The sequence below is a fragment of the Scylla paramamosain genome, chromosome 2, assembly GCF_035594125.1.
Source record: "Scylla paramamosain isolate STU-SP2022 chromosome 2, ASM3559412v1, whole genome shotgun sequence".
Taxonomy (NCBI): domain Eukaryota; kingdom Metazoa; phylum Arthropoda; class Malacostraca; order Decapoda; family Portunidae; genus Scylla; species Scylla paramamosain.
The window spans coordinates 5,672,501-5,682,500 of record NC_087152.1 but is presented as its reverse complement, the minus strand read 5'-3'; the positions used below and the strand labels follow the sequence as shown (position 1 = coordinate 5,682,500).

The window sequence follows — 10,000 nt, the reverse complement described above, 5'->3', positions numbered from 1 at the left end:
TATACATTTATTTTGCTGATGTTGCAAATTGTTAATACTATACTTCCCACCATTTAAGATGCATTGTTTCCAAAAAGATTTAAAAAATCACCTTGCATCTTATACCATGATGGTTAGATTTAGGCATCCATTTACCATGGTTCTACTGTATTCTGTGACCCTCTGGACCAAAAACAAGTCTACCTGTTGATGACCTTCTCATCAAAATACACTGTCTTATGCACAATTTTATATTTATGCATGTATTCAAGTATGGTGCAGGGACTTTTCATAATCTTCAGTTTACACAAAAATCACTTTGCCAAATAGTCACAAATGAAAAGGCTTTGGTGTACTTTACCAGTTTTGAACATATTGGATTCTAAGAAAACTGGAAAAAATGAAGAAATATCTGCTAAGTTTAAAAATAATGCATAAGAAAATATCCATTTAATCAAATACCAGGGACTATGATGGTTTTTTATTTATTTTCAATGTGTGTGTGTGTGTGTGTGTGTGTGTGTGTGTGTGTGTGTGTGTGTGTGTGTGTGTGTGTGTGTGTGTGTGTGTGTGTGTGTGTGTGTGTGTGTGTGTGTGTGTGTGTGTGTGTGTGTGTGTGTGTGTGTGTGGCATGAGGGTAAGGTATATGGGTGTACTATGAGAGGAAGTGCTTTGTCCCAGCTAGCCTCAGTTTACAGGGACGCTGGCCATAAAATTTGTTATCATTCAAGGTGTTGGTTAATGAAGGACAGTCAGTAGTGATAATGCTGGTGGGGAGAGAGAGAGAGAGAGAGAGAGAGAGAGAGAGAGAGAGAGAGAGAGAGAGAGAGAGAGAGAGAGAGAGAGAGAGAGAGAGAGAGAGAGAGAGAGAGAGAGAGAGAGAGAGAGAGAGAGAGAGAGAGAGAGAGAGAGAGAGAGAGAGAGAGAGAGAGAGAGAGCAACAGCTTCATTAGCCTAGGTACCTGCAAGAACACCCACCTTTCTGTGGATGAAGCAGAGGGTGTAAGGGAAGGGCCAGAGTCAGACACCACAGAGACTCCAGAATCAGTGAGATCAGCAGGGGGCCGCCGGGAACTGCTGCGCCGACCCCCTACCACTCTCCTGCCACCTGAGCTGCCACCATCACTACTAGTCCCTGTAAAATAGAAAAATGCAAGGTTACTTCCCTATGTGTGATGTAGATATGTTCTGCATTTCATCTTTTCTATGTAAGCAACAAATTAGGTAACTAAAGTGACCTTTCCTTTATAAACACACCAAAAACGTATTTGAATTCAACAGAATAAATACTATAAGAAAGTATATGAATTCAACAGAACAAATACTACATACTAAATACTACAAAGACAATTTAGTTTGCAAGATCTAAACTGTAGTTTGGTAAAAGATAAGCTGTAATAATTTACCAGTGAAAAAGATGTAAGAATGCTAATTGCTGTCTTAAACAAGGTGTGTTACTTCCACACTGATGAATACTTAAGGACTATGTAGGAGATCAATCAGCAGAAAGACCCAATAGATCCTAAAGGACAAACCCGCATAGTTTTCCATGTAGTCTGGCATGGAGCGGGACTTGGGAATGAGGTGGGAAGGCCCAGGCCGCTCACTTCCTTCATAATAGTCAGCAACATTGCCAGAGTCAGAGGAAAATGTGGAATACAGGTCCTGTGGATGAAAGACCTGTTAGTAATGCCAGACCAAATTCATACTTTTCAAATGAAAAATACAAATATGCCCTAAAATGTTCAAATACCTAAAATCAATTAATCTCTCTCTCTCTCTCTCTCTCTCTCTCTCTCTCTCTCTCTCTCTCTCTCTCTCTCTCTCTCTCTCTCTCTCTCTCTCTCCTGTTTTCCAAGGCTGGTGTTGAGCTGGGCTCCCACTCACACACGTCCATCTTTCCTATTCTGTAAGTGGTGATAAGATTAACAGGAGTAGCAGTGATTTGCTTTTTTTGAGGTAACTGGGTTTGTGAATGCATGACATCAAGCATAACTCAAATGTGGGCAGGCCAAGGTAGGTCAGGAACATTCAGAGCTAAATGGATGGTGGAATAATCTTGTCCGGGGACTCTTGAGGTTACTGTATTTCCCTATAAAGTTTTTCACTTGATGTAAATTCTTAGCTGTCTGGATACCTCTGAGGCTTATTGTAGGCAATGAAGAAATCCTCAGCATTCTGTTATTAGTGGGTATGCCTGTAGGTGGTCCTTATTTAAGATAACAAGTAAAGATGGGGGCATACATTAAAGGTGCACATGGCCTCAGCACTCATCTCCATTTCATTGGGCTTTTGAGTATGTGGTATATAATATTTCTTATCACAAGACATAAGGTCATCATGACATCCAGTTTACTTTCTACATGTTTTTACCCAGGTATCCATTTACTGACTAATGCTAAGGAAGGGTTAACAGCTGGCCAAACTGTGCATCAACTGACCCAGCCCATATTCTCAAGCTTGCAGATTTGTAGCTAGGCACTCTGATCACTGCACCATGGGGGTGTATAGTAACAGCTTGTGTGAAAATGGTTAGCTTTGGTTCTACAACATTGAGATCTCCCTGCCTAAACATCCATTGAGAAATGGTTGTTAGTATAAGCATAGGATAAAGTCCTGTTCTCTGAACTAGCTCTAAGTGTTTTCCAGCTCTCTTGTGAGTTGGCTGGTCACTACCCTGTAAAATCATATCATGACTATGTCCTCAGAGTTCCTTGAAAAAGTAAATTGATAGGTCCAAACCATTAAATCATACACACATCACTTAGCAGATGACTCTCCTTCAGTACGATCTCTTGCCAGACAACTTCAAACAAAATATTCAATTGTACACTTCATCTAAACCTATCTATTTATCTAATGCCTTTTGCAACTCCTCTCTTATAATAAAAGATTAATTCCTACTGCAACAATCTCAAGCCACAAGCACTTATACTTATCCCTGTCCTTTTTCACATTCAGCAGTCAGTCAAAATACTTAGATGTGTTTCCTACAGTACCCTTTTCATTCAACACCATGCCATCTCTGTCTAATGTTCCCTTTCATGTCCTCTCCACTTCCTTTAAAAAAAAAATTTTCTTAATCACCTAAAAACTTCTGTTATCTCCAACTTTAATTCTCCATTACACAAATTTTTGTATCACATACAATCCTCTTGACTTTATTTCTCTTTTCTTTATACTTTACTGTGATATCTAATCCTTATGATGCAGCAACATTTTACATTTCTTTTCAGCTCCAACCACATTTCTTGAATCTATTGTTCACTTCCCTTCCTCAACTCCTCATCCACTCTCTTAATACTTTTTATTTTTTCCCCTGCACACAACCACACCACTCTTAAACAACTGTTGTTCTTCCATGTTGTCATGACCTTACTCTTTCACTCCATCACAATCACCCTTCAATTTCACGTTATACTCTTGGACTTTCTTTTGCCCAACTCTTTCACCAAAACTTTCCAGTCATACCCAACTAGCTTTAAGTCACATATACCACACCCTTTTCTATTCCTATACTTGCATTTTCTTCTCCATATTTGCTTCTCCTCTTACTACATACCCTAGCACTATGTGCTCACATTTCACTCGCATTTAAAAATCTTCCAATTACATTTCTAGACACCACACAATGTCATCATTGTATCAACAGCCCTTCTACCTCTATTGCCTCACCCAATTATGTTTTAAATATCTATCTCAAACAGCCTTTTCAATTGCCAACTTTCACCTGGTGCATAACCATACCACTTTCCCCATTTTAATTTATAGATAGACCAACCAAACATTCAACTTTTAAATTTACAACTCTATTAGATCACCCACCAATGCTAGTGCTGGGAATACTAAAAATAAGTCTGACACACACATTTACACTCAAAATTATTTTGTTATCACATCACTTTAGTGTCCAACTCAAGAAAAGAAGCTGAAACTGCATTACTAGACTCAATGGTCATCGTTACATCCTGACTAAAATTTTACCCTGGGTATAAAAGACAACCCCCAACTTGGAGAGTTTTTTATTAGGCTTCAAATGTTGTCCTGTATACCAACATATACAATAATATTTAGGCCTCTAGATAATGAAAATAAGACATAATTTTCAGGATTGGTATAAATAACCAGCAAAGAACAATTGTAACACTGAAGATCCCGAAAACCATGTCAACCTGCCTTAAGACTTATGGATTTGGTGAAAGAGATGTTCATGGAAAGTTTACATTTAATGCTAGATTTGATTCATGTTACATGAAAGCAGTTGGAATGACTAAGTAAAACAAGCTTAAAGGTGGTGAACTAGTAAAATGGAGTTGAAGTGCCCTCCCTGAACTTTGCTGTGTCAGTTGAATTTTTTAAATATCTTGTGTAGTTAAAGTAAAATCATGAAGTCTTTTGAAGCCGTCTAAGTAACTGTTTGATATTCCCAATGGCATAAGATACTCTAGAGCAAGGTAAAGGACTCACACGATCTCTGCGTCGTGCGTGGCTCCAATTCTTGGTGGCCTGATACGCATGAAGCATGTGACCTGGGGGTAGATGAACCTGATGTCCCATTGGGAGGTGTGGCAAGTGGCCCTGCTGCTGATGTGCCAGGTGACCATGGGGGTGTATTGAATGGCCCTGTGGTGGGTGGACCAATCAATTAAGATGCAACAGACAAATATGGACAGATGAGCCCCACTACACTCTTATAAAGAACATGTCTGCATATGCAGGAATGCATGTATATGAATGCATGCATCTGTGCATACAGCACATGCAAGCAAGCACACACACACACACACACACACACCACACACACACACACACACACACAGGAAATAGACTATATACCTAAAAATTGTTTATAGTCAAATAAAGGATTTCATATTTTACATTCACTAGAATATAGTAAATTCAGGTCACAACCATACACTATGTTGCATACTTATAAACAGTGATAAAAAAAACTTTAATAATAGACATTAAATGTTCTTATGAGCAACTTGTTGCAACATTATACAATACTTCATCGAAGAGGAGAAAATAATTAATTGAGAGAGAGAGAGAGAGAGAGAGAGAGAGAGAGAGAGAGAGAGAGAGAGAGAGAGAGAGAGAGAGAGAGAGAGAGAGAGAGAGAGAGAGAGAGAGAGAGAGTGAGTGAGTGAGTGAGTGAGTGAGTGAGTGAGTGAGTGAGTGAGTGAGTGTGAGTGAGTGAGTGAGTGAGTGAGTGAGTGAGTGAGTGAGTGAGTGTGTGTGTGTGTGTGTGTGTGTGTGTGTGTGTGTGTGTGTGTGTGTGTGTGTGTGTGTGTGTGTGTGTGTGTGCGTGTGATTCACCTACGGTCATCTGCTGGTCACCTAGCCAGCCGTTCCCCTTCAGAAAGAGCTCAGAGCTCATACTGACCAATCTTTGGGTAGGACAGACCACTTACACACCACACGCCAGGACAGCGAGCTCACAACCCCTTGGGTTACATCCCATACCTACTTGCTGCTAGGTGAACAGGGGCTACACATTAAGAGGCTTGCTTGCCCATTTGCCTCACCATGCCTGGGTTTCGAACCCAGACCTTCTTGGTTGTGAGCCAAGCATGCTAAACACTACACTATGAGGGTGTGTGTGTGTGTGTGTGTGTGTGCGTGTGTGCAGCAGCCAGACAGACAGGATGGATACCTTAGGAATATGCTGTGAAGGAGGTGTGGGCCGTACAGGTTGAGCTGGACATCCTCTCCTCCCAGTGTTGGGTGAGCGAGGGCGTGGTGAGCCAGGGGACCGTGCTGGGGTGTCATTATTGCTGTCTTGCCACACACGGGACACATGTTCATCTGACAGGGGAACCAATGACATTACTTTATAAGACTTTATTTGTAAGTTATTCAACATTAAAGCAAAAGATCTCCACAGCATATCTACAATTAATTAAAAAACATCTTGTCTATAAGTACTTACAAGTCAAAGACAAACATCATCACAATACCTATAAAAATTATACAAATCCTACGTGTGTGCCACCCACCATCAAGGAATTACTTATTATGTATACAGACTGCACAAACACAATTATTAGTTTCCTCTTCTTATTAGAACAGAACATGTTTATCTAATAGTAAGAATACCATGAACATACCCAAGATAGACTGGCATGGATCAACATCATCTATGGGGATCTTCTGGGCTAATTTGTCTAACAGCAGTGATGGAGGGAGACTGTTAAAGGCATGTTCCCTCCGACACTCATCCGAAACATTGTCACCCTGCAAAGGGAAGAGATGAAACAAATTATCCCTCAGTATCACAATACAGATAGAGAAGACTGATTATAAATGATGAATGTCAGTTTGAATTTCAGAGAGGAGAGTCAACAATGATGCAATGTTTATAATGAGATATGTGCAGAACAGGTATGCAGAGAAAAGCTTTTCATGTCAGTCAGTTCGGAGAAACCATTAGACAGCATTTCATGAGAACTGACAAAGTATTCAGAATCAGAAATAGGAGTGGGGTTTCATCAATGGTTTCTTGAAGTCATATACTGTTTATGGTGGTGGCAGAAGAAGCAAAGCAGGAGGAAAGAGAATTGTAAGTTATGGTATGAAGAGGATCTGGTGATAACAGCAGAGGGAAGAGAAAATAATCAACAGGTTTATCAGACTACATTTGAGAAAGGAGGGTGGGAATACAGAAAGAAGAGAGCCTAGAGGTACATGGAGGTGGTCAACAAACAGTGGACCTTTTCTTTTATCTGGGAGAGAAGTTGTCTTGTGAGACCAGAACAGAAGCAGTGATGAAATGCAGTCATGTGGAGAAAATATTGAGAAATAGCAATCTTTCTATGGTCTGGCAAATCTAAACTGTCATGTGTGACATATAATCCTCCCAGTGCAGTGCTGTCACCTCTCCAACTGTCAAACTGACCTATCTTCCAATCACCCATGCCATTTCTTGGGGATGACAATTTGGTCAACTCATCATTCCCTTCACCTTGCTTGCTTGCATGTTCTGTCCAGTGTTCGTTCAATCACTTATGTTGTTACTACTGTCCGAAATCTGACCTATGAAGTACCAGTAATAACTCTTTAATTTTTCTTTCCTCTTTGGAAATACTGAAGTACTTTATCTTATCCTTTGCTTGAATGTGTGTATGTGTGGGAGAGGCTTCCACTGTGGTAGATCTGCGTGCTGCAGATGCGATGACATGAACTTATGTAGCAAGTGTGGGTGGGGCATTGGGGTGACAGTTGCACCTCATCCGACCTGGCTGTCCCTGGCAATACTACATGAGTGAGGCATCACGTGTTATATTAAGTTCTTTATATTCACCAACAACAATGGGCTACTCGTAGAGAGAGAGAGAGAGAGAGAGAGAGAGAGAGAGAGAGAGAGAGAGAGAGAGAGAGAGAGAGAGAGAGAGAGAGAGAATATATATATATATATATATATATATATATATATATATATATATATATATATATATATATATATATATATATATATAGCTTTTTGTTCAAATATATGAATATAGAGTAATCTGACATGATTTACAAAGGGAGAACAAGAACAGCATGTTGAGGGAGGGGGTGGCTCAGCAGAGGTGCCTACAGCACACCATGAGGATTCTACATCACATGCACCAATTTACATTTGCCAGACCATACTTAACAGGAGCATACAATTGAAGAACAGGGCAAATATCTATTGTGTATGTGTAGGACCACTGATGATGCACACTGCTCAGACATGAAGAACAACTAAAAAGATAAAGAGCTTGATAAAACAAAGTGACATGGGAAATGCAAGGTGAGAAGACAAGGCACCTAATGAAAAGTAATGAGTGTCAAGTGGAGGATATGATGAATATGCTTAGGAGGTATAGATTGGAGGTGATATTGACATATCAGGAGGTAGGAGGGCCATATACTACTTAGAAGAACACTGGAGCTGGAGGTAGTTGGAAGGAAACAGTATGTGGAAGAAGACATGAGAAGCATGAACATCAGAAATGAGATGATAACCACAACTGGGAGATATTCATAAGCCACCAATCCCATACAAGAAAGTATAGACATTAAATAAAATTTTCTTCAGCATCATCTAAGCCTCTGCATATTCAAGTTACTTTTTTTGTAACAGAGTTTTCCAAACTTAACATGCACTCATATCAACAAATCATCCATAAACTTCATAATATAAAACCAACAGAGAGAGAGAGAGAGAGAGAGAGAGAGAGAGAGAGAGAGAGAGAGAGAGAGAGAGAGAGAGAGAGAGAGAGAGAGAGAGAGAGAGAGAGAGAGAGAGAGAGAGAGAGAGAGAGAGAGAGAGAGAGAGAGAGAGAGAGAGAGAGAGAGAGAAAATCAGCCATTTACATTTACCTCTTGTATCTTCTTGAAGGACTGCTGCACTTTCTCCTGTGATTCCCGTTCCCTCTGCACCTTCTCTAGCTTTTCTATGAGAAGAGCAGCAAACTCTTGAGGTTTCAGGTTAGGAATGGATTCATGACAGATGCGATGGGTGCGAGGGAGAAAGCCCCCATGCATTATTCCACTGCTACCTACACCACCATGCCCATTCCCACCACTGAGGCAACGCTCCAGATTCTGGCGGGCATTATCCCGCATGATACGATACTGTTTCTTGAGATACTTGGGATTGACAGGGTGGCCTATGGACATGCCATCCCTGTAAGAGAGCACCACAATCATTAGTGACCTGAGTCACACAAAGTGTATCTGAATCTTCATGTGATATGTTAAGTCTTTCTTTGGGAGACTTACTGATTAATTTATCATCTTACCTTAATATCTGTATATTTATACAAATCTGATATGTTTTTTTCATGAAATTCAAGTCCATAATTAACATAATCAACTTTAAAGAATCTTGATCTTAATCAACAGCTATATTCTAAATGAAAGTGTATATCAACAAATACAATCTAATTTTAAGGACTGAAAATATGAAGATCCCACAAGTTAATTAATATATGAAAATACTTTTGTACTGTCCTCTTAAGGGATTAGCACCTTAGCAGGTCTTATTTTTCTTGCCCTAGGCCAAAGCCCCCCCTTATATTAAAATAAATAAATGAATAAACAAATAAAAAAAATTATTTTGCCTTATATACTGGAGCTAAGTCATTAAATTATTATCTACGCACATGTAATTTTTTACTCAAAAGCATAACATTAAAAAGCAATAGCCAGAGGAAGACAATTAGGTAGCTCTGTTAAAGCATATACTAGTGTTAGGTGACTACTCATCTCAACACTTACAAAATGTATGTGTGCATGTACACACACACACACAAGATAAACATCTAAGAAGTGTGATTTCAGTTAAGTCTTCATAAAAACATCTCTCCCACTCAATCCATTACATATCATGACTTCATATTTCCATGTGGATGCTTTGCTGTCTTGTGTGGAATCTGTTGATGTCTGATGACCTCTTAGCATGTGTCATGGTACTCCTGATACATTTGAATATACTCTTGTTGCTTCCTATTACATTTGTTCTATTTTCTACTGTTGTGGCTTCAGATTTCTTGCAAAAAAGAGAGGTATTTCTAGCACAATTATAAAATTAGCAATGGTTTATTTCCAATGGCATATTAAAATCTATCACTTCTAGCTTACAATAAGTATCTATATTTCCTTGAAAAAAGTTCTACATTCTTGTCATTCAAACAAACATTTCCTCTTCCTTAACTTTTTTTCATTTTCCCTCAAGCATCCAGCCCCTCTTTGTTCCCCAATATTTTTTTTCTCTCTAAACTTCCTTTCCATTCATCAGTCTATAAAATGTAAAAAAATGCAATTATATCTCCTCTTTCTTAACTTTCTTCAACTGTTAGAATTTCTATTTATTTCAACCTCTTGGTGTGTGTGTGTGTGTGTGTCATGATGAAAAATATGAAATCCTGCTCATTATTTATCCCAAGCATTTTCAATAAAGTATTCTCAATTTGCATTATTTCTTGAAACCTAACTTTTAACAAACTGTTTTGAGTGATTTCTACTGATACACATTTCTTGGTAGATC

General features: G+C 39.1%; 1 protein-coding gene across 6 annotated transcripts in view; it reads right to left on the bottom strand.

Moving 5' to 3' along the window:
* The window catches only part of LOC135109056 (axin-1-like), a 61,466-nt gene that overhangs the window by 19,196 nt on the left and 32,270 nt on the right, over window positions 1-10,000 (bottom strand). For all 6 annotated transcript variants that reach the window (XM_064020078.1, XM_064020068.1, XM_064020111.1 and 3 more), the window contains 6 exons: window positions 8,332-8,638; window positions 6,090-6,216; window positions 5,636-5,787; window positions 4,447-4,602; window positions 1,515-1,644; window positions 958-1,114 (listed from right to left, as the gene is read on the bottom strand). In XM_064020078.1, the coding sequence (XP_063876148.1) occupies window positions 958-1,114; window positions 1,515-1,644; window positions 4,447-4,602; window positions 5,636-5,787; window positions 6,090-6,216; window positions 8,332-8,638 (1,029 nt within the window). The remainder of the gene's footprint in view (window positions 1-957; window positions 1,115-1,514; window positions 1,645-4,446; window positions 4,603-5,635; window positions 5,788-6,089; window positions 6,217-8,331; window positions 8,639-10,000) is intronic.